The following is a 25,368-nucleotide window of genomic DNA, read 5'->3' on the forward strand; positions in this document are numbered from 1 at the left end:
CAGAGATGGTTTTATGTTTCCTCCGGAACGGCTCCCATACTTTTAATCTGAGTTTTAGGAAAAAAAAGTTCAGCCAGCCTTGGTGAACATGAGACTTTTTAAAAACATAAAAAAATAATAACTATTATTTTATTTTTATTAATTATTCCAAACTTTTGACCAGTAGAGTATATTAAAAAAAAGCTATGATATAAGTGAACAGGTTTTGAACATTGCAACTGGGGTGGCACATACTTGTTGAATCCTGCAATGCCGAAAACCACTCTGCAGCCATCATCGCTTATAGCAATGCAACAGATTCCAGGTTCATTTTTCAATCTCTTCGCACCTTTAATAAGGAACATTCATCTTACTGAATACATAGATGAATTACATCTTAAAACAAATACTTATTAAATGTAAAGATTTAACTGTTGGGCCTGAAGTGAGCAATGTGCCCGCTTTGTTTTGATTAAAAATAACTTGATTGAAAATAAATGTTAGCCATTTTTAAACAGATTTGCATACTTTTCCCTGCTGTGTGTCCCAAACGGTGAGGTATGGAGCATGTTGGGCCTCACTGTAGTTGGAGACCACCAGGTACCCTCCAGTGTGAGTGATCGCGGCAGTACGGAGGCTCAAATGGGACCAGCGGTCCTCCAGGGTGTGCAGATGCTCCTCAGAAACCATACTGAAGACGTTGAGATGATGGGCAAAATATGAGCATATGACCACCTAAGTGATACACAGAGAAAAGTGAGAGAGATCAAGAGATTCAAAGATGGAATCGATACACTTAAGTTCAGTTCACAACCATGTAGACCACATATGGTTTATTATTTCATAATTCAGGAAAGAACAGTGGTTTAGTTTATTGGTCAACTGTCTTTCTACCCGCTCATCACCGCTGAGAAGATACTGGTCTATAGAGTTGAACTTCTCTTTTTCAAGGCGCTGCTGTTCATCTTTTTCTCTCTTCACCTCACGGTCCTGTCGCCTCCTTTTTGCCGTCTGGGTTTCGGTGCGCCTGTCCCATGGCATTACTAGGCCTGTGTAACAAGTTTAGACTCAGGATTGTTTTTTTTATGTTGAATATGGTATGAAAATCTACGTGGGACTGAGACGTTGTATAAATGCAATGGTAAAGTCAAGTATCATGTACATTTGAATACCTGTCTTTTCTTTTGAGGACATAATCTGGGAATCTCTGTCCATGCTGGAGAGTAGGGTTTCTTTGTAGGACGTCTTGATACGTCCTTTAATGTAGCCAGAGTCCAGATCCCACAATATCAGATGATCCCTACATCATGCCACATCCATGCAACCTCATGAATATTACTCAAACTAGACTAAGCAATACAGTAATTTTCTGTTTCTGCTGAATGAGGAAGTGAGCTCTTACCGTGTTTCAGAAAGGCCCAGCAGTATTTCACCATCTAAGAGCCGATAGTCTTGTCGAGGACAGGGCACGATGAACAGTCCAGTCTGTCTCTTAATGTAGCTCTTTTTAAGAAGGTCATACACCAGCAATGTCTACAGAAAAAAGTGCAACAGGAAACAGTTTGCATGGCAGTAAAATGTCATGTATAACTCTAAAGTACAAAACTAATTTTTGCAGGTCATAACTTACATAATCTTTCTTCCTATGTTGTTATTTCTAACTAAAAATATAAATAATTGGTTGTGTTAAATAGAATTAAGTGTAATAAAAGGGGAGTAAAAACTTTTTTTTTTAGGTTTTTGTAATAAAAGCACTAAACCTGAAATAAAAATAAAGCCAAATTGAAATATTAAAAAAAAGAACAATAAATACAAAAACATATAAATATAAAAATAAAAGGTAATCCAAAATATTAATAAATACTATATTATATAAATATTACTAAAATAACATTGCTTTTTTTTTTTCATTTTTGTTTATTTTTCCCCTTTTTAATGTATTTATTTATTTACATTTTACTGATTTGATTGATTTACTGAAAAATGACACTGTTCATTAATATCTAATGATCTGTTTTAGTGTTAACTGTATTTGAACAACACAATGGCCCTTAATCCTTGTGAAGAGGTGTCTCATGATTCACCAAAAAAGTGACCGGAAGCCTTGTGTTTTAATTAATTGGAGACATTGCTGAAGATGGACTTGGATGCAAGTGTGAGCATGGTTGATAAGCATAAACAACTATACTATCAGCGTCAATTTCAGGTGACAGATCTCAGACCAGCATAAATATGGGTCCCATATCATTTCTTCAGTCTGTGCGGTGCATAGAAGTACCTGGTAGACAGATGTATCGGTGAAGTTGGCGGTACCGCGGTCAGACAGAATATAGAGTTTCAGGTCTCGTACAAGAGCGATGTCTGAACTGGAGAACAGGCCATGCTCCACCTGCACAGGACGACCCTTGAATCGCGTCCGCGCCACATTCCAGATTCTTACAGTCCCAGGACGGGTGCTTTGACACACTACATACCTGATTCAGAGGGAATTTTTAAAACTTTCCACCAAAAAAGATCTTTCTTTTTGTACATATAACAGTGACAGACATATTTTATGAAATTCATGGCTTTTGGGTATAAAACTATACTCAAAACAATAAATTTAGATTCATGTATTTGAATTGCATATAAAATTTCCCTTCATTTGGATAACACAGTTTTAAAAACTAATAAACATAATGTGATGAATATTTGTCATCAAGATTTGTACAAATGAAACAGGTAACTCAAATAATCATGGCATAGTTTATTATTAACTTTGCATCTATTTGATTTTATTTAAATAATCATTGTCAAAATGCATTTATTGAAATAGTTTAGAATAAGCATAAACCTGTTAATTGTGTGAAAACAATTTATTTCATTCAGTAAAAAATATGAACATAGATTAAAAAATTGCTAGCTGTGGAACAAGAAATATTCATTTAGTTTTACTGATTAATAACCCTGAACACATTCAGTTCATTAGTACTGTTACAGAAATCTCACTGTCAGTGTAAAACCTTACTAGGTGGTGTCTGTAGAACAATAGCAGTAACTGAGGCTGTTAATTGTAGTTACATTATGCATAGAAAATGGCTATAAACATTCTGGTCTAAAAATATCTTGTGCTGACTCATTGTGTTTACAGTAATAAACTGCTCATAAAGTGTATGCCATATGTATGCTAGTTGTTCAGTGGACATTGTACCTTGGATATCTCTGCATGGTTACAATCTCTGCTGTGCCGTCGCTGTGTACTTTGTGCACGTTATATGTGAGTGTTTGGTCATTTATTCTGGATCCCAGGTTCCACATGCGTAAGAATCGCTCCCCGGGACAGAAACCTATGCCGTACCGCAGATCAGAACACACACCTGCAACATGGTGAAGAAGAACCATGCTGACACATACATACAAATACAGCTGTTGAGAAAATAAAATAGAAAAATAGAAATATATACACCATAAATAAACCAAAATGTTTTTTTTATTTTTTATTTACATGATAATGAATTTTCCTCGTGGGTGTTTACTTTCAAGTTTGTTTGTTTCATCTTTCTCAGTGATCGATGAAAAGCTTTTACTGCATGCCTGGATCAGGTTATTATAGTTAACTAAAAATAAAACCATAAAAATTTTAAAAAATAATAATAATACATACATGCATACATACATTAATAAAAATTTAAATGAAATATTTTACATTTCTTTTAATTGAACTTTAAGTGCTAAACTAAAACTAATAAATAAAAATGACTGAAAACAATATAGATTAATAAAAAAACACTAGAAAAAAAAAAACTATTCTAAATTTATAACAACACTATGGTAGTATATCAAAAATATAAAAATAACACTGGTCTGGACACAATTATTTTAGTTTACAACCACTATACCAAATGCTACCCTTAACAATGTGTGTTTGTTTTGACAAAAGAGTCATAATGGTGTTCAGTGCTGGAGACAATAATACTTAACAGGTTTATTGACAAACCATGAGCCAGCAGACCAGGAAACCGTGCCATGTGTTTATGATCTTCAGTCTCAAGGTTCCAGATAATAATCTCTGTGGTGTCACTGTGAGGGGTGGGACAAAAGGCCACAATGTGGGACCCGCCCCCTGCAATGGTGACCTGGGAAATGTAGTCCTGACTGCAACCCAAAATAGAGCGCAGGTACTGGAAAGATGCTGTGCTGAAGAGTTCAATGTGAATGATTTCACTCTGTCTTTTATAGGGGTATCTGTAAAAACCAAAGAGACCGATATAATGGATAATAACAACTCAGGGTTGCATTACGGTAATTTTCACGTTAACATTACCTGCAGAAGAGCAGTAAATACTGAGCGCTGATCTCTACAGCTTGTATAGATGCTGCAGGGTGCTGAGCTTTCAATGTGACCGACACAACTCCACATTTAGCATTGAAAATTGCTGCTTCTCCTCCATCCCTGCAATGGGATATGTAAAAAGATTTTTTATTTAATACAAATGGTGTTCTTTTTAAATTTTGATTAATCAAAGAATCCTAAAAAATGATAGTTTTCCTCAAAATAAAGACTGGAGTAATGATGCTGAAAATTAAGCTTTGCCATCACAAGAATAAATTGCATTTTACAAAGCATAAAAACAGAAAACCATACATTTAAATTGTACAAATATTTACTATTTCTACTGTGATTTTTATATCAAATAACTGCAATATTGGTGCGTGAAAGAAATTTCTTAAAAAATATTTTTAAAATCTTACCAACTTCAAACTTTTTAACAGCAGTGTATATATTTTCATGATTCTTATGCATGTGACATGAGTAACAGTGCTGCGCTTCAATTACTCACAGGTTGCATGTTTGCTGTCAAGCCAAAAATAGTTTTTAACTGTCCCATCCTTTAATAACATCCTCTTAATCAAAGCCTCTGTGACATTATGGCATATTCACTAAATAATTTGTGCTGAAATGTGCCACAGAACCAAGTTCAAATTGAAATGATCAGGGACATTGTTAGAAATACATTTCAGCTGCTCTTTCCTAACACTGGGATCCTTAGGAGGACATGCAAAGCAGCAGGTGCTACATGCAAATGTAAACAGCACAAACACACACTTTCCCATATCTTTCTCTTATCATACTTCTTCTGATGTTTAGTAATAATAGCATCTATCCTGTGGGTATAGTTTTTGAACTCTCAACAGAAATTGTTCATGTGTAAATGTGGGTATTATTATCCATAACGCTGATAACTACTGTTATTTTAATAACAAACTCAGACTGTTTCATATTACTAGTCAACCCAGTTGCGTGTATGTGCATGCATGCGATGCTTCCAGTTTAACCACATTAAGATCAAAGGTTCATTACTCCTTTCAGTCATCTATCCTTATTAATCCATGCTTTTTAATCACGTAATGAAATACGAGAAAAATAAACAGCTTCTGGGAAACCTTTACACATTTTTTTCCTTTTTTATAGCTACAGCGTTACACGAAACCATCGACAAAAGTAACCAGCAGCGCAAACACACACACATACACATTAATGTTGGGTGAGAAGCAGACTCTTAAATAATTCATTGTGTGACCAGACAATATAAATCAGTCCGAGAACAGCGGCATTGTTTTCACACATGAGTGGAAACTGTATATGTGCTCTATTATTATGTGAGAATGCATTTGTTATTTAAGAATAAAATACTGTGTTGATTAATTAATCTAGATGTGCATGCGTTTATGTGTGTTGTAATGTACTAATAACCTGTAGGCGAAGAGAACATAGTCTTTAAAAGAGTGACGAGAGACTAAGATGGACTGATCTTTGTGGATGGGCTCAAACTCGAGGGTGAGGTTTACACAACGCAACAGTGAACAGGACGCCACGAGATCAAACACCTAAGAGCAAAATAAAAGAGAAACAGAGGAAGTTAGAACCGAACTGATAACTGGTCATATTCTTTTATAATTTCAATGGCTGTTAATTGGTTAAATGCAATGTACCGTACACAGTAAAAACTGTAAATGGTTGAACATCACATTATATGTCATTTTACAGTAAAATACTGTCGAATTGATGTATATTGCAAGTTAAAAACTAAATAACTATTTAAATTATTGTGAAAAACAATAAAAGGATGTGACATCATGTAGCTAAATCATGTATATAAATAGTTTCTTCTAATTTTTGTTATTAGTAATGTACCTTAGAGTATTTTTGTTAAATGTTATGTCATTTAGTCAAAGTTTATTGCATAGTTTACGTATATTAGTTATGTATTTAGTAGTGCAGTCAAACGATTAATCGCATCCAAAATAATTGTTTTTATTGACATAATATATGTGTGTGTACTGTGTATATTTATGTATATATAAATACACACACATACAGTATATATTTTGACAATATTTACATGTATATTCTTATATTATATAGAAATATATTTAAGAAACATTTTATGTTTATATATGCATGCATGTGTTTGTATTTATATATATATACATAATAAATATACACAGTATACCCACATAAATTGTGAAAACAAAAACTTTTATTTTGGAGGCGTTTAATCGCGATTAATCGTCTATTTCTATTGTAACACCTGTATTATTATGGAGGTTATCAGTAAATTTTAAGACAAAAAGCTGATTTTGGTAGTTCAAGTAGATAATATATATATATATATATATATATATATATATATATACACATAATTTATTCAAAAATATGCCTTTTTACTGTACATTTAACAGGATTTTTATTTTTTTTACAGTGTACAGTACATATAGGAAGAATGGTCTGCCTGAGGTTTCACCTTAACCAGGTGACTTCCGTCATAAAAAACCACCAGCAAACATCCATCGCAGGCAGTTGTGACCACAGGAACATCCAGAGAATCCTTCTCCATGTACAGCACCTTCCCAGAATCCACCTCTCTCACCTGGAGGCAGTGGCCCATCTGTAGCACAACCACACTGTCATCCAGACAGAGGGTGAGCGAGTCAGCGGCCCAGTCTACTGCAGATCCACGAGCCCTCGGTAAGGACCTCACAGGTCTCGTTTGCTCATCCAGACGCCACAGATTTAGCATTCCTTCACAGGAGCAGGAAATGATGTAATGCCGACCATGACCCAGAGCTGTCACAGCACTCATATGACCTAGTTAAATACGAGTCAGGATGTTAAGGACAGATCATTCAGCCATTATGTGATAAAGAATCTTATTTTAGAGTTTTATGCTTTGGTCATAAACCACTGCAGGTTATAGAGCTGTTCACTCGTGAGGTCAGTCTGTAGGCCAAAACGAAAGGCTAATTCACCTTGGGTTCCCTTTGGAGTTTTCTATGGGTTTTTTCGAAAGACTGCTTTCAATTTTTAGTAAAATAAGGTGTGGTTAAAAACACTTAAACAGACTTCTTGTTCTGCAGCATACAGTAAATTCCACACAATCAATCCTCAAACGTGAATTTTGAAACCACTGCTTTAAAAATGCTAAGACAGCTGTGTGCTTAATTCCACGTGACAGATCATTCGCCAAACCGCATAAACTCACTTCCTTCTTCTGCTGGCAGAAAGTTGGCAGTAATGTTGGCACTATGAATAAAATTCATATTAGCAATCCATGTATTTGAGAATGGCAAGAAATATATTAAGAAATAAAAATAAGTTTTATTTTTATATTAGAAAATAAATCATTACTCCAGTCCCACTTTATATTAGATGGCCTTAACTACTATGTACTTACATTTAAATTAATCACTTGGTACAATGCACTTATTGTGTACATACATGTTTTTAGTTATAATTTTAGTACTTAAACATATTTTATTCGGTTAGTTGCCAAGGCTACATTTAAATTTTTTAAGTTTAAATTTATCTTCTAAAATATATATTACATTTTATTTCAGCTGTGTTTCAAGTACAATAGTTTTAGTTAACAATAACAACACTGTTGTAGAGTTTATTTTACTATTCAAAAGCTGAACTATTCCCCACTTTTTGTGTAAAGTACTAGGATGTGAGTTTATGTGCTTGTAAAATTCATTGGACAACCGCTGTAGTATGTATCTGGTAACTTATCAACTTACATTTTTAAAGCATACAGTAAATTCAAAATTCACTTACGAGTTATGACTGTGTGTATTATATGTCTTCACGTAATGTTGACCACAGACCTTAATTTACTCATAAATCTGAAACCATCTTTCTAAAACCCCCTAGGAAATTCACAAAGAAACCCAAGGCTTCAAGGCTACAATCTGACCAGTGCCACTGAAAATAATGTGTAATGTATAATTTTACATGGCACTTAAAATACATTATATACTAATCTAAGAATCAGAACTTGGACATACATTAAGCCAAAATCACTGACTGAATGGTGATGTCGGGAAACTGAGCCTTCCAGTAGATGTCCAGAAATTCAATACGTGTACCTGACAGGAGTGTGTGTACGAGTCCACCTGGAGGAAGCAGGCAGGTGGAGGAGGGCACGAGAACTGGTAGAGAAGAGCTCTTGCACTGTGCCAACAGATCATGCAGAAAAGAGTATAGTCTTGGGTCACCTGAAACAACACGTACACAGAGATATGACTTTACCTTTGACCTCTTTATATATGTGTGTGTGTGTGTTGGTGCTCATGTTTGTGTGTGTACCTGAAGTAACAGGTTTATCTTGGGAAATGATCCGCTCCAAACGGCCCAACAGTTGAGAGGCCAGCTGGCATGGATCATTTAATAGCACAGAATGAGAAAGACACAAAACCTGACCCAACACCTTCACATCCAGAAGCTCTCTGTAACACAATCAAAGCGCATACACACAGGATACTCTGTCTCAGCATTTTCTGAAAAATTTCTATTATATATGTATGAATATATATACTGTATAAACCCATAATATCAAACAGCTATTCCTGCAAAACAAACTTGTTTGCTGAGCTCATATTCATACTTCTCTGGTATGACAGCAGCTTTAAGGTCCTCCTCGACATGATAGATGGATAGGCCCCACAGTTTGTGCAGCAGGAACTCATAGTTAAACAGACACTGTGTGAGTAAAGGAATAATCTGCTTGGAGTGGATGTAATGATAGGGCAAACAGTGGAGCTTGCGCAAATTAAATTCATAGCACCTCCTTCCCTTCTCCTTCCTGATCCAGGCTAGCGGCTGAAAAACTGGGCTATTTGGGACATTCCCATTGAAGTAATCTGCAAAGTCTGCATGTACAGCTTTTATGGAGTCTTCTGTTGGTGCGTATCGCTGCAGGACAACACGGGCGAACTCTGTATGAGTCCAGTGCAGAACCCACGTGCTGTCACTTTCCACTTCTGTGACGTAACCCTTCAGACCATGCAGCAGTCGTGCCACAAATGCATAAGGCACTGGAGAGTATTCAGAAACGGGAATCGTCTGATGATGCAAAACCATCATCTCACGTATGACATGATCATCACGCCCCAAAAGCACCAAAAGCTCCTCCTCAGTCACACCAGAACAGGACAGCGATATGAGCAAAGCCGTGCGTCGCACCAAACACGGCCCATGCTCTCGCTCCAAACTAACAAGGACGCTCACGAAGAGTTTATTCGGATCCGTAGGGATGTTAAGACTCTCTTTTGGTGTAAAGGAACTCCATTTCCTGGTCTCAGCATAGGCTAAATTGAGGTAGAGAGGGGATGGACAGGATAGACAGGACTGGAATAAAAGACTCCGCTGGTTTTCAGTCAGCTGGCAAAAATCTGATGCTAGTCTTGACACCAGTCCTGATGTGATGTCCTCACAGTTAAGGGCCGGTAGGGACAGGACAGTGACCTTAACTTGGGACTGAAAAATAAAAGAAAGAAGCAAGAAACTGACTGCCCTTAAAAAACAATCATTGCTCTGATCATTATTTTCACTATATTTTATATATTTTTAATTTAAAAATAAAATAAAACACATAAAATAAGTCAAAGTCAAGTTTATTTATAAAGCACTTTTAAAAACAACAAGTGTTTACCAAAGTGCTGTACAAGCATACTTAATTTAAAACAATAGACACATAAAAACATAAGACCAAAACAATCATAAAAACATGCTCTCATATGGTGTTAAATGCCAAAGAGTACAGATGCGTTTTAAAATATATATATAAACTTTTAAATGTAATAAAATAAAATAACATAAAACATAAAATAATTTTTTTCTATACAATATTACTACTATTATATACTAGCGATCAAAAGTTTGGGTTTTTTGTTTTTTTGAAAGAATTTAAAAGTTTTATTCATCAAGGACCCATTAAATTCATACGAAGTGACAGCAAAGACATTAATTATGTTACAAAGGTTTTCTGTTAGTGTATATAGACAAAACAGTGTTTCAAATAAATGCTGTTCCTTTTCACATTCTATTCATCAAAGAATCATAAAAAAACATGCACCACAGTTTTCACAAAAAATATTATGCAGCAAAACTGTTTTTAACATTGATAAAAACAACAAATGTTTCTGAGCACCAAATCAGCCAATCAAAATGATTTCTGAAGGGTCATGTGATACTGAAGACTGGAGTAATGATGCTAAAAATTCAGATTTGCCATCACAGGAATAAATTAATTAAATTTTTATATTTTAAAATAGAATGAAAGAGAAAACAATTATTTTAAACTGAAAATATTTTGCAATTTTACTGTATTTTTTTTTTTTAAATACAGCCTTAGTGAGCATAAGAGACTTCAAAAAATTCTAATGACCCCAAACTTTTGAATGGTAGTGACACATCTGCCTACCTGTAGATTATGAGCACATTTAGACTGTGTGCTGGCAGACAGGACAGTGAAGACGTTTGGCAGTAAAGCATTACAAAGCCAGGAAAGGTCAGCCTCATGTTCCTCACTCAGATTATCCAGACCATCCAGCACCAGGGTCAAGGGCCGGTCTCCTGTCACCAGGCCCAACAATGAGCACAGCTCACTAGACAACTCTGACAGTGACTGTGAGGAAAAAACATAGACTGTATTTCATAGTGCAACACTATCTGTGAGACAGTCAAGCAATCTCACAATATCGTGTATCCAATACGGTGTAAAAGACCTTATGAATATTTGATTGACCTTTAAAGTGTTTATGTACCTCAGATATCTCTGTTTTGAGATTATAAATGTTGGCTAACTGCAGACATAGGGTCTGGAGGAGCAGACGTACGTTTCTGCTGTCGGATGTCAGACCTACAAAGCAGATCAGCACTTTGGCATCCCTAAGAATTAAACACAAAATTGTAGATTACGCACCAAATCAGAATATTAGAATGATTTCTGATCATATGACACTGAAGACTGGAGTAATGATACTGAAAATAGCTTCGCCACCACAGGAATAAATTACATTTAAAACAGTTATATTAAATTGTAATAATATCTTTTAAAAATTGTAACAATATTACCATTTTTATTGTGTTTTTGAACAAATAAATGAAAGAGAGTTCTTAAAATGTTTAAATTCATGTTTCCTTTGTTAGCCCACCCAGGTATCCAGCTAGGTATGAGTTGTGCCAGTTTGGCAAGTGTCGTGCTCTTTCCAGACCCCGGCTCCCCCAGTAACAGCACAGCATTCTGGGAAGACGCCGATGCTTCAAGTGCACGCTTCATTTCCATCAGAAAGTCCTGCCTGAATGCATAGCCCTGTGCTCTAACAAGGAAAAAGAAAGAACATTTATGTTCAATTCAAACTAGTCAAATAAAAACTGAACCATGATAGAATCTGTGACTCACAGTGTTTTCCCAAATCTGACATGACGGCGAATCTCTTCTTCAACTCGGAGTCTGGAAACCTCTTTCCTCTGCATGTCGAAAGAGCCTTTAGCCTGACGGACCTGCATAAGTCTGAAGCAACACTTTGAGAAGAACTTGACAGACAGTGAAAAAGTGAGATGAAGAATAGAAGAATGAGTGTGTCGTCTTACTTGTTGAGGGATGCAGTGACGGTGCGCTGGAAGTGTGAGCAGAGCCGTTCCACATAAAACTGATGAGATCTGTTGTGTTTAGCACTCAGACCCTTCCTTCCCCAGCTGACGGTCGTCTCATGGATATTAGTGTGTCTCAGCTTGAAAAGAATTCAAATGCAAGATTTAATTAATCATTTTAACAATGCTTTATTTTGTATTGTGTTCGTGCATCTTTGCAGGATCTGAAATGTCTGCAGACTGGTGTGTGCACTGAGGATGGAGAAGTCAGAATGATTATGCAGTACAATCATGATATTATCAAATATATCTCTGAGAGGATAATGTAATTTATTCCTGTGATGCAAAGCTGAATTTGCATTCTAATATGCTGATTTGGTGCTCATGAAACATTTATTATTATCAATGTTGAAAACAGGTTTCTGCTTTACTTGAAATAGAAATCTTTCTAACATTATGAATGCATTTACTGTCATTTTGATCAATTTAATTCATCTTTGATTAATAGAAGTATTAATTAATTTATTTTTTGAAATTTTATTGACCACAGATATTTGAACAGTACTGTGGCTAGCTAGAGATATCTAGATAGAGAGATACCGACCTTGAGGTGAATGTTGCTTATAAAGCGCTGCTGAGCTTGATGCAAGGTTTGATTGATTTCAGATCTTCCTTTGTGCAGGTCTATAAACTGTGGTGCATATTCATTTTTCAGATTGTACAGAAGGTCAGTGATGATCCTCTTATAACAGTGACTGAACTCCTCTGGAGGCTGCTTTCCTCCAAGACCCTGTTCCACTTCCCAGTCCAGCACTGAAACATACGCAACATTTGTCTTTGTGATTCAATTAGGCTTCTTTACATCCAAGAAAGTCAAGTGCACATATATTCTACATCTGTGATTGACACAAAACTTCCTTATGACTGCAAAACTCATGCCTGTTCTAAGCAGATGGTAGGTGGCTTCTTCTCCAATGGCCTCAGGTCCAGATCGCCACAGTATGTTCCACAGCTTCACACAGGAAGAGCGCCACGCCTTCCTTCCCAGCTTCCTGCGATGCCCATCCCGACTGAGGTAGTCAGGGTGATGTGTGCTAATATGAAATAAACAAAAAAGCCTCTGAATGAAAAACAATAGCATCTGAATTAAATGAAATGAGCTCCAGGGAGATATTCAGAGAGGACCACCATTTCTTTAAATCGGCCAAGTGGACACAGATGTTAAACCAATGCAAAAAATCTTTAAATATCCAAATCCTGGTTGATTATCACTTTCTTTCTTTGATTTTTCCCGACTGAGCCTGGTTTCTCCATTTCTGTCACCGATGGAGTTTTGCTTATTTAACACTGTAAATCTGCTTTGACAAAATCCGTATTGTATGAAGCTCAATATAAATAAAGGTGACTTGACTTCATGGATGAAAAAACACATTTTCCTAAATATCTTTAATGTTTTACAGAAACGACATGAGAGTGATTAAATGATGACAGGATTTGAATATTTCGGTGAACTATTCCTTTAAGAAGCCAGAGGATTGTGTTCCAGCTACAAGAACTAGCTGGAAAACTATGTTGGTTTAAGACCTCTAATTCTAACAACTCTAAAACATAACAACTGCAACCATTCAAGTTGTATTGTGTCCATGGAAATCACTAGTACAACAGTAACAATAGCAGCAATTACTCTATTATTTTCAACTCGTCTAACAAGTAGTTCATAGATATTGATATATGCTCAGTAACTTGTGCTGTTCATATTCAATAAATGGAAATGGAACTGATGAAAAGAAATGTATGTTCTACTATTTTACTCACAAGTAATAGACACAGTACTTCCTCGTTTTTTTTATTCATGTCAAAAAGAAAATACGGCACTTCCCTGACTAAGGTGTATTCTGAGAGTCTGAGAGGAGAGTAAAAAAAATGTTGCTTATTATGTGATATGCAGATTTACGTCACTGAAATATGCACTTACCTTACCGGAAGTAAGCGGTACACAGCAGGAATTGTGTTTTTATCCAGCTTATACCATGTCTGCAAGAGAGTCAAGTCCTGGTCATAGTCCATCCAGCTCCTGGCCAGCTGTATCTCGTCTCCATCTAACGTGGAACTGCTGGAGATGGAGTTCTCGCTCAAGACGGCAGAACTTTGCGAAGGCTCCTTCTCCTCTGACGAACGGGGTTCCTTCTCCAGGGTAAAACTCCCACTGTCACCGGTGTCGATACTGAGCTGAGACTCGTCTGCCATGTCTGACTGCCTCCTAGACACCTTCTTCTTGCTTCTCTCCACAAATTTTAAAATAGCTTCAAAATCTGTTTGGGGAATCGTATTCGGCAGTGACCGTATCTCATGCTTCTGTCCAGTGAACACCTACAAGAAAGGGAAAAAGTCTATGGTATAAATATTGATAAAAATACTAAATTTTTCCCCCTGAGACTCTTGGAATGTAAATGAACTGTGTGCAATTGAACCTACAATAAAAGTTGGCCCCTCAGTCTCCTGACAACGTCTAAGTGTCTCCATGTGCATCTCTGCCAAATCATGATTGTCCGAAACCGGATCTCCGACTCCTGAACGCAGGTCTATCATTCTGAAATCATATCCTCTCTGCTTACAGTGTAGATACAGCCGTGGATACACACTCTCCATCAGTGCACTGCGCTCTGGGACGGTATCTACACACACAACATATGTATAGCTACATTTTAATTTTATTTAAATTATAATTTTAAGTTTGAGGTCAGTAAGATTTTTTTTTAAAGAAATTAAAGTGTTATTAAACTAGGAAACATTAAATTAATCAAAAGTGACAGAAATTAATTATCTGTAGATGATGTGACGCTAAAGACTGAAAATTCAGCTTGGTCATCACAGGAATAAATTACATTTTAAAATATATTCAAAAAGCAAACAGTTATTTTATATAGTAATAATATTTTACAATATTAGAGACTATGAAATCTTGGTTGAGCATAAGAGCCTTCAAAAACATTTGAAAATATTAATATATATGTGTGTGTGTTTCAATAACCTAGCAATCTAGTATGTGTGTTGTTGAGAGAATCTATATCCACCTTACCTTTATATCCACCACACAGATAGATCATGAATCTCCTGTGTTTAAAATGTAATGATGAAATATTGTCATCATGTAGGGTGTTCAGAGAAGAATGACGTTGCAGTCTTGGATCTCTTGCATCTGATCTTTGTTTGTAATCAACATCCGCAGCTCTAAATGGTCCCTCAGACAGAGAGCCCTGGCCCTCCGGGGCCTCGTCCGTACATGAAGACGCATTTTGAACATTTACTGTTCTCTCTTTCTTTTCTTTTTCCTTGTTGTATTCTTTTTCTTCCCTCTCTTTCTCATCTAGTGGCACAAGGCTCTGCAGGAGATCAGGAGGACAGTTTGATGAAACCTGGTCCTTTAACACCAAAGAAGAGTTCATTTATATATGAGGAGGAATCACATCATGGCTGCGTAAATTATATACTTATAATAAATGCTTAAAACATTAACATTTCACACTAACCTTGAACGCAATAGTTTTTGTTTTCTGAAACACTGCAGCTTCTTTCTCCTCAAGAGACGAATTCTGAGTGGTTCCCTTCAAGTGACGCTGATGCAAATGGTACTGGAACAGAGAAAAAGTAATTACTTAACTAATTATTTTCATTTGCACCTTCTTTTGTTGGAATTTCTCAAATTTAGATGATCAAACACAGAAAATACTTAATTAGCTTTTTGACCATTGTGGTGTTTTTTTATATTTGATTTTCATTTTTATTAATATTAATATTTTATCTGTATTTATTTCATTTTTTTCTTTATACATTTTGTTACTTTGCTTATCAAAATATTTTAATATTTTTCTCCTTTATCTTCATACATGTATTTCATTTTCTATTATATTAATTTCAATATGTTTTATTTACTCATTAAGTCTTTCTATAATTGCAATTAATTTTTTACATTTGATTTTCATTTTTTTAAATATTTAATTTATCAGTCTTTATTTCATTACATTTTACAAATGCAATAATTAAAGTGCTATATACATGATTTAAGCCTGATAATCCAAAGCATTTTAAATAAAGAATAATCATTACTTATTCCTTTAATTGTAATTGTACTTCTATTCACTCTTTTTCTTTGTTTTATTATTTCATATTTCAAAAATATTTTTATAGTTCATTCATCTTCATACATGCATTTTCATGCAAATTTATTTTAATTTGTTTTATTTATTTATTAATAATTGTATAAATTAATTGAGTATGATCATTATTTGATTTCCATTATTCATTTTTATATTTTATTAGTCTTTATTTCATTACTTTATCTCTTTCTTGGATATATATATATCCAATAAAGAGCGATAAACATGGTTTAAGCCTGATAATCCTAAGCATTTTAAAACAATATTATGAGAATAGATAGAGAATAGTCAGAACCCAAGATTAGGCTAAAATAGATTCTGAAACATGAGTTATTTTTCCAAACTTACTTTAAGGTGAGCAGTGATTTCCAGCTCTGTTTCCACACTCACTCTGGATAATGGAACACTCTGGTGGCCTAAAATGTTTTTCTGTCACATAATTAAGGAAATCATTCAATATATTAGCACATACATTTTACAACATACAAATATGGGATCTGTTTTCTAAATTGAAATTTGAAATCTCCCAATCCACACCTTCTTCCTGGCGGTTCTGTCCAGGGGCCCGTGATCCCTCAGGCCCTGAGAGAAGAAGAACAGCTCCTGCAGTCTTTGGGCTGTGGTTTGGCCCCTGGTATGGTGATCCTGAACAAGTCATGCATCTTAAATGAGGGAGCAACAAAGTGTGGTACACAAACAGCTCAAATGATTGGCTTCCCCAAGTAACACAATAAGCGTAATTAGCAACACTAAATTAACAGATTGTGTTACAGCTGATGCAAAGTCTTCCACTGCTAAACAAAGAAACTATCACAACTGTAGGCTTGTTAATTAAAAAAAGGACAAACATTAATCAATGAAAACGCTTACCAGTAGGCCTACTGCTGACTTTGCGGGAATCCCATTGGAAATGGGAGGGAGGTTGACAACTTCATTCTCCTGTTTAGTTGTAACACATTCTTATTAAATTTGAATATATCTGTTATATGATTATGCGAGTTGACTTTGGTCTATTTATTTAAATAATTGCACTTTCAATGCTTTTTAATCAAACGTTTAGCTATCAATCATACACACATATAATCCATTTTAAATTTACGTCTTCTGTATTGATAAATACACTTTAAAAGGATCAAATATATTAAATTGAAAATACAATCTTACCGATTTCTGCTTGCTTCTTTTCGGTACAAGTCCATTTTTGTAATATTTCCACATGGTACAAGAGTCCGGACAGCAGGCTTCAAACACTGGAAAAAAGAACTGCTAATAAGTTGTATCCATATTGCTGTCTTTAATGTGTCTTCTTTAAAGTCCGCTTAAGAGATACCAATCCTGAATCCAAGATCGCCTGAGGAGTTGTGAGTTCATTGAGCTGCATTATTCAGCGACGCACAGTCACCGCTAGATGGCGTTCTGTGTGTGTTATATCACACACTGCCATGGGAACCAAATGCTCAAATTTAAATTACTAAATTAATTACAGTAGCTCAAACTGCTGTCAAAATTTCTTTTTCTTTCTTTTATTTACATACTTGACGTTATGTATTTTTTTCTGCATGCATTTTATTTTCTTACATATATTCTTAATTGTAATGATTTTTATATGATTTTCATTTTTCTTGATATTGAGATTTTATTTATAGTTATTTCACTGTTTTCGTTATATATTTAAAAAATATATATATTTCTAAAATAGGCTATTTGTAGTTTTCTCTTTTATCTTTAAACATATCTTATTTTCTATTCTGTTTATTTCAATGTGTTTTATTTATTTAGTCTTTCTTTAATTGTAATTCATTTTTAGTTGATTTTCATTTTTTGTCATTTGAGTTTATATTTTGTCAGTCTTTATTTTATATTTTTTCTTTATAGATTTTTTCTTTGAATTTCTAAAAATTAGAAAATAAAAATGTGTAGTTTTCTCCTTTGTCTTCATACATATATTTTATTTTCTGTTATAGGCTATTTATGTCAATATTTATTTCATTTATTTTTTATATTTTTAAACGTATTGTTATTTTATAAACGGTTTTATTTCAATCATTTATTAATTTTTTTTCTTTATATTTAAATTTCTTTCTTAAAATATAATTCATATATACTTCATATTTCTACTATATAGTACAGATAAGAGAGCTAAACGCGCTGCAAATAGAAAAAAACACCTGAAAATTAAGAAAACAACTTACAACATAACACTTACAACACTTACAAAACAACACACGCGCTGCAAATGCTCACAACACAACCAAATAAAGAAACGCACTGCAAATAAAATTCTTTGTTTGGTTGTGTTGTGAGCATTTGCTGTTTTCTTGATTTGCTGGTGCTTTTTCTATTTGCATGTGTTTTCTGAAGTTGCAGCGCGTTGAGCTCTCTCGGCTACCGTAATATAGTTTTATATTTTTCTTTCTGTTTGTTCTGTTTATTCTTTCATTTTTGAGAATTACGTCTTGTTCTATTTTATTTTTGTTTTATTTTGATTTCTGTAATTGTTTTCAACATTATAGCCTGGTTTCACAGGCAGGGGTTAGATTAAGCCAGGATTAGACCTTAGTTAAATCAGTGGGCTATTTTTAAAAAACAATTACACAAAATTTTTTCACAAAAACAATTTGTGCATCTTGATACAAATCAATGGCACAATGCAAGTTGCTTTTAGTTAGGACTGCTCAACCATGCATTTTACTCGCATATATCCTAAATTGTATTTTCGTTGTCTTGCTCATAGACATCATCACTCTATATGATATCTATGGTCTTGCTCTCTTTCAGTGCTGTACTCAATCAATCTCCCACAATGCTTTGCGGCTTTGTTATTGTGTCGCGCAAACATGGCCGCGCTGTCAGGCAGCTCCTCTGACTGCTGTACACTCAAAAAGACCCTAAACAGGGTAATATCCAACACATCTTCCTCCCCAAGAGCGCGAACCCGCTCGGAGCCGCTGTACCTGATCTCTCTGGAGCGCTACGGCAGGGACGCGGACTTCGCGCTCCGTTTCCCGGACAGCATTTCCATGTCAGACAGTCTGTTTGACGCTACTATCACGGATGGAGACTGTAAGATTCGCGTGTCTCTGGATCCCGCTGTGAACAGACTCATCAGCGTCAACGCGCTCCACTGCGGCTCCGTCGTACGGCATGTGGAGCTCAGCCGCGGGGAAGACAGCGCGTCTTTTCATGTGTGCAGTCTGGAGGTGGACCGACTCTCCGGCGGCGATGCCGCTCTGAGGGCGCTCTCCTCCGTCAATGTGAGGGCCATTCCGTGGATGGCAGCCGAGCCGAGCGCAGGTCCTCTCAGAGCCCGCAGAAGCTCCTATCTGCCGCTGTGGAATAATCACGACTTCTGTGGAGAGATGTGGCGGGACACGGCTCCCTCTGAACCCGACGCGGAGGACTCTGAGGAGGAGATAGATGGTGTGTAAGATGCCTAGGAGGCATTTGAGGGAATCACTTACTTATAAACATATAACTCGGGATGCATAGTTTTCACCTTCCCTCTAAAATACTTAACATTATTGTACTTCTCACACATGAAAAAAAATTGAGCATACGGTTAAAAAACTGAACATGTGACCCTGGACCACAAAACCAGTCATTAGGGTCATTAATTAATTGAGATAAAATAAAGCTGAATAAATAAGCTTTCCATTGATGTATAGTTTGTTAGGTTCGGACAATATTTGGCAGAGATACAACTATTTGAAAATCTGGAGGGTGCAAAAAAAATCTAAATATTGACAAAATCGCATTTAAAGTTGTCCAAAGTCTTTAGCAATGCATATTACTAATCAAAAATTAAGTTTTTATATTTTACGGTAGGAAATTTACAAAATATCTTCATGGACATGATCTTTACTTAATGTTCTAATGATTTTTGGCATAAAAAAAAAAAATTGATAATTTTGACCCATACAATGTATTGTTGACTATTGCTATAAATATACTTGCGACTTAAGACTGGTTTTGTGGTCCAGGGTCACATATTTGAATATTTTAAACAGGTTTTAACATTTTCTAAAAGATTTTAAACGGAAGAAGTGTGGAAAACTTTAGAAAGAAATTGGCATAACAAGATGTTTATTGTGCAGTGGCTTTTAACCTTGAAATATATGGGTCGAATTTACATTCAAACATAAGGGGAATCCAAATAAATAAATAAAATAATCAATTCTATGATGATTTAATCACCCTCAACCTGCATGACTTACTTTTTTTCTGTGGAACACAAATGAAATTCATGCACATGCCTTTGTTTCTGGTGGCAGATATTGGGTCCACGGTTTCCCTCGCAGAAGTACGCAGACATTTCCTGAGTGGATCTCGGCGGTACCGGGGCGCTCTGTGTGTGCGGATTCTTCACAAATCCAGACTGATTTATTATGGGAAAGCAGATCAGAAATGTGAATGTCCTTATAAGGTCAGAGGTCGAATACAAGACATCCTTTTTCATGCAAATATCTGTTAACAGTAGGAACTTGGTCATATGTAATAAAATAAATATTGTTTTAACATTTGTAGTAATTTTTGGAAGAATACAAGTTGATTTGGCAAGAAAGAATCTAATAAGAAGCAGAGATTCAGTATATCAAGATCCTGTGATTTTATTGTGTTGGTCGATATTTGATATTTATTGACTAATATTGTGGGCACTTCTCATTTCAACTATTTAACTTTAACTTCAACTGTTTCCCTCATCTGTATGTCAGTGTAAAATGTTTAATTTTAGTTATGCATCACAAGATTGCTTTGACATTGAATTGAACTTCTTCCATCAATCTGTTTTCCTCAGGCAGAGCTGCAGGTTGGTGATGGCTCATCCAGTGCCTGTGTTGTGCTGTGGAACACAGTCTGTCTGGAATGGTACCGAATCCTTCATCCGGGTCAAGTTGTAAGATTGTGTCGCTACAGAGTTAAGGAGAGTTACAGCAGCCGCACGGGGCAGGAATCAGAGCCACACATTGGTAGAGAGAACATTAAACTCATCCAACATATGAAGTTCAAACGTTTTGTGTACGCCAGATTATGTTTTTGATTTTTAAGTGTTTTATGCTCACCGTGGCTGCATTTATTTGATCAAAAATACAGTAAAATAGTAATATTGTGAAATATTTTTACAGTTTAAAATAAATGTTTTTTTTATTTTAATATATGTTCAAATATAATTTATTTATTTTTCATTAATGTTTTAAAAATGTCTTTTACTGACCCCAAACTTTTGAACTGTATATGAATAAGATAAAAAATATTAGTACATATTTATAACATGGATGTTATTCATACTTATTTAGTTTCATTGTACCTTCTGTTCATCCCTCAGAGATCAGTCTTAATTCCAGGAACCCCACTGCTCAAATAACTATCATCCCCAAGAACCAGATTTCTCCAGACTGGGTTTTACCAGACCTGCCTCATTCATTCATCTGTGGGTATGTGTACAAAATCACAGTTCCAGTATCCTTTAAAGAAATGCACTAAGTGATTGTGGTTTACAGACAGGAGCTTCCAAGTTCTCCACATGGCCACATCTGTGATGTCATTGGTGTTGTGATCTTTGTTGGTCGACCAGAACGTGTCCGGAGGAAAGGTGGGACGTTCGGTACACACTGAAATATGCTCAATATCCATCTTTAGCCAAAAGACTGAAAACCTTTCCCCTTACAGATGGGCAAAGGTCAGAAATGGAGGAGTATCGTTGGCTTCAGCTGGCAGACAGAACATCAGACAAGCCAATCATGATCAAGCTTTTCTCCACGTCACAACCTGACATTCAAAGCCGTATCTATCCAAGTAAGTAGTTTTGTCTCTGTATCATCATTATTATAGACAAACGATCAATTCTTTTTTTTTTTTCTATTCAGTGGCACTGCTTGTCTGCACCAGACTAAAGCTGATCAGAAGAGCAGTTGACAGAGCTACAACTTTTGATTATCTTACCAACACATCGCTGACACAGGTTTACTGCACAGGTAAATAACACACTTAAACACTTTTATAAATCAGACATATCATATACACTACTGTTTAAAATGTTGGGGATCAGTAAGATTTTTTGTTGTTGACACAAGTTATAACCTTTATTCAGCAAGGAAGCATTAAATTGTTTAAAAGTGACAGTAAAGACATTTATGAGGTTACAAAAGATTTCTATTTTAAATAAATGCTGTTTTGAACTTTCTCTTTGTTTTCCACAAAATTATTAAGCAGTACAAACAGTTTTCAGCATTGATGATGATAAGAAGTGTTTCTTGATCAGCAAATCAGCATATTAGAATGATTTCTGAAGGATCACGTGACACTGAAGACTGGACTAATGATGCTGAAAATTCAGCTTTGCATGACAGGAATAAATTCTATTTTAAAATATTATAAAACAGAAAACAAGTATTTTAAATTGTAATTGTATTTTACAATATTACTGTACTTTTGATCACACAAATGCAGCCTGAGCTTAAGAGACGTCTTTTAAGAACATTTTAAAAATCTGTATTAAAGATTTAAAAGAATCCAATGTTATTATTTTCAAACATATACAGGCACAGGGTCTCACCCCGTGATGCCATACAGAGGGATACGGCCCATCCGCCAGTTTCTCCGCTGGCTGAAGCAGGTGGATGAGAGCAGTCTGCTGGAAAGAGCTCTGATTGGAGGATATTTCAGCTACCCACCACTTCCTGTTTCATTACATAACTTCATGGAAAACAGACAAGGTGAGAAGCAGAAAACGATTTGAGAATGTTTCTAGATTTTGCCAGTGTTTATGTAAAAATATATATGTTTTTGAATGGACTAAGCATGGAATAATGCCAGATAATGGCAGCCTGTATTGTTTACTCTGATGAAATTAATTCAGTAGTCAAATGTGTTGCTGTACCAATTCAGGTTTTGATACTTTCACTTAGCACTCTTCCTGTGACTAATTTTAGTGTGTGTTTGCAGGGGAAGCTGGTCTCATCAGTGGAGGAGAGATGAAATTAGAATGTGAGAAGTTAAATTATAGAGAGAAACGGCAGTTTGCTGTTCAGTGTGTCATCACTGCAGCCTGCTACCATCATAGAGAGGTACATTGACAGCAACAAATAACCCACACTATTATACAACCAACAACATCATAATTAATGACCCCAAACTGAACAGTAGTGTAACACCGTGTCTACATCGGACGCGACAGTTGCTGCGCCGCAACAGCTAAAGTCTGTCTTCACTGGATGCGACAAAGCGACCGTTAAAATCATATGAAATTTGTGTCAATACGTCATAAATAGAACACAGCAGCAGTTTTCTGTCGGGGATTTGTCGTATAGCGCCGCGCCGCATCCAGTGTAGACAGCATAATAGGTTCTAATGTATTTCGATGCGCCGCGCAGCTTGCGTCCGGTGTAACTCTTTTTGCTAAATCTCTATTTTCTTTCCTTTTATAGGACAGTGGGCGAACACAGTATTCAGATCTTCCATCAGCTCCACTCAGTCCTAGAGTACGACGGCAAAGAGAGGGGTGTGTGTTATAAGCATGGATAAATTTGTCCAAAAATCATCAAAAAATATCTTGCATCCTACAACATAAGCAGAAGTGTAAATGAGATTCGATAACTTCTGTGGAAGACGACAGCAGCGGTTTTCCTTCACTGTCACTGCATGGAACTGAGCAGCTAAAGCCCTCCTTTTGATTTTTTACGAAGGAAGATCAAAGGAGATCTTTATTTTATTACATTTTCATTTTTGGGTGAACTGTCCTTCAAGTTCATTTATAACTGTTTTTATCACAGGTCTGAACCTCACAGGACACCCGTGAAGCGGAAACTTTTCAGCAGTACTAGTCCTAGAAAGAGGTAAGAATGTTTGGTTTCTGTCCGATTGAGAAAAACTGCTGTTATTGAGTGGAGAATTATAATACTCTCTCTTCAGGCTGGCGCCACCTCTGCAACCACTTGCAACAGAGGATGATGCAGAGAGAGGTGAGAGCCATAAAAATGACTGGATGCATCCTGTACATCATTTCACAGTTAACCAGAAAGCTAATCGGCTAAAGACAGAAATTCTTTGCCAAAAGCAAATTTGCTATGAATTTCCAGAGAAAGATCGTTGTGTCCCTGTGCTCTGCAGATTTTTCCCTGTTTGATGGCGCCATGGAGTTTCTAGTCGGAGAACAGGAAGATGACAGTAATGATGAAGATGAAGACGAAGAGTTCTCGACGCCGCCCACTAGTCCCATGACCTCCCGCCTGGGGCTGACACGTGTTGCCATTGAAACTTTGCCACGGGTTTTCTGTTATGAGCGGCGACACGTCCAGGCTGTTGCCGTGGGGCTGCAGGTTAACACCTTTCACAAGCTCCTCCCACAGAGAGAGCTGGAGTCTTTTAGCTCCGCCTCCTGCTACACTGGCTACTTCACTCTGACAATGAGAGGTGCACATTTAAAACACATACACGAATATGTTTTTTGCATGAAGTTAGAGTGTTAGTCACAGCATGTTTGTAGTATTGTGATCAAATGTTTTTTATTTCTCCACTATAGCTCTGTCAGATGGAGTGATGCTTGATGTTCTTTTTCTGCCTGCTGCCCCGGGAAACTTGCACTGGATGCCCCTCCCCCTTTCGCACAATAACTCCTGGGAGTCTATCCTATCACACGGAGGCTTTTCACCACACGCCCCGCCTCCAAGCCCTGGTAAATATGAAGCAAATGGACTTTTATTTATTCAGAACAAATTTCAGTGCATTCACACATAAATTGTCATATTTTAGTTTATTCGATAATGCTTTCAGCAAATAAAAAAAAATCTCAAGAGTTTTATTCATACTGCATTCTGCTAAAAAAATGCCAGTGTGTTTTTTTGTTTGTTTGTTTTAATTAAGCCTAAGTTAAACCAACTTATTTGTGAGAATTATTTTTATTTAAATTAAAGAAAAATAACAACTACCACTAAAACTTTATTTTATTTCCTGTGAGAATATATTAGCTAAACATTTAAATCTGGTTTCTCTTTCTTCTCCAACAGCTGACTTGATCGCTACTGCAAACCAGTTGACCAATCAAAGACTGCTGTGTGTGTTAGATGCATGTGCATTAGGAGGTGAGAAGATGGAGCTGGTGCTAAACCGTGCATTTCCTTTACGATGACAGAAACATTTTGGAGATGAAAGGATGCACTGATACAAAACATGTTTGTATGAGTTTATACAGCTTTTGTAAACAGAATAACCTTTAATTTGTGTGAATATTTTTACAAATTATTTATTTATTTATGCATAATTTATCAATAAAACATGTTTTTTATTTTATCATTGAGTAAGGCTCCATGTGGTTTACTAACC

The 25,368-nt window shown here is 35.9% G+C and overlaps 2 protein-coding genes across 2 annotated transcripts; one reads left to right on the forward strand and one right to left on the reverse strand.

Moving 5' to 3' along the window:
• Window positions 1-489: 489 nt before the first annotated feature.
• On the reverse strand, window positions 490-18,054 carry LOC131543863 (uncharacterized). Its single transcript, XM_058781678.1, has 28 exons — window positions 17,215-18,054; window positions 16,921-16,989; window positions 16,588-16,695; window positions 16,399-16,479; window positions 15,424-15,525; window positions 14,973-15,315; window positions 14,369-14,568; window positions 13,869-14,263; window positions 12,833-12,987; window positions 12,498-12,706; window positions 11,894-12,033; window positions 11,703-11,813; window positions 11,455-11,619; window positions 11,065-11,188; window positions 10,722-10,925; window positions 8,904-9,775; window positions 8,606-8,745; window positions 8,386-8,514; window positions 6,765-7,108; window positions 5,714-5,847; window positions 4,283-4,411; window positions 3,956-4,203; window positions 3,170-3,335; window positions 2,258-2,453; window positions 1,382-1,512; window positions 1,152-1,279; window positions 874-1,028; window positions 490-714 (listed from the first exon to the last, which is right to left on the reverse strand). Exons 1-28 carry the CDS (start codon window positions 17,266-17,268, stop codon window positions 490-492), a joined length of 5,457 nt encoding a protein of 1,818 aa, XP_058637661.1. The 5' UTR covers window positions 17,269-18,054.
• A 768-nt stretch (window positions 18,055-18,822) lies between these two features.
• Window positions 18,823-25,335, forward strand: si:ch73-71d17.2 (RPA-related protein RADX). Its single transcript, XM_058783146.1, has 15 exons — window positions 18,823-19,470; window positions 20,322-20,473; window positions 20,846-21,017; window positions 21,374-21,482; window positions 21,549-21,640; window positions 21,718-21,843; window positions 21,915-22,022; window positions 22,590-22,763; window positions 22,993-23,114; window positions 23,475-23,548; window positions 23,820-23,882; window positions 23,959-24,008; window positions 24,157-24,459; window positions 24,569-24,721; window positions 25,053-25,335. Exons 1-15 carry the CDS (start codon window positions 18,888-18,890, stop codon window positions 25,172-25,174), a joined length of 2,403 nt encoding a protein of 800 aa, XP_058639129.1. The 5' UTR covers window positions 18,823-18,887; the 3' UTR covers window positions 25,175-25,335.
• The last annotated feature ends 33 nt before the right edge of the window (window positions 25,336-25,368 follow it).

The sequence above is a fragment of the Onychostoma macrolepis genome, chromosome 07 (genome assembly GCF_012432095.1).
Source record: "Onychostoma macrolepis isolate SWU-2019 chromosome 07, ASM1243209v1, whole genome shotgun sequence".
NCBI classification, from domain to species: Eukaryota; Metazoa; Chordata; class Actinopteri; order Cypriniformes; family Cyprinidae; genus Onychostoma; species Onychostoma macrolepis.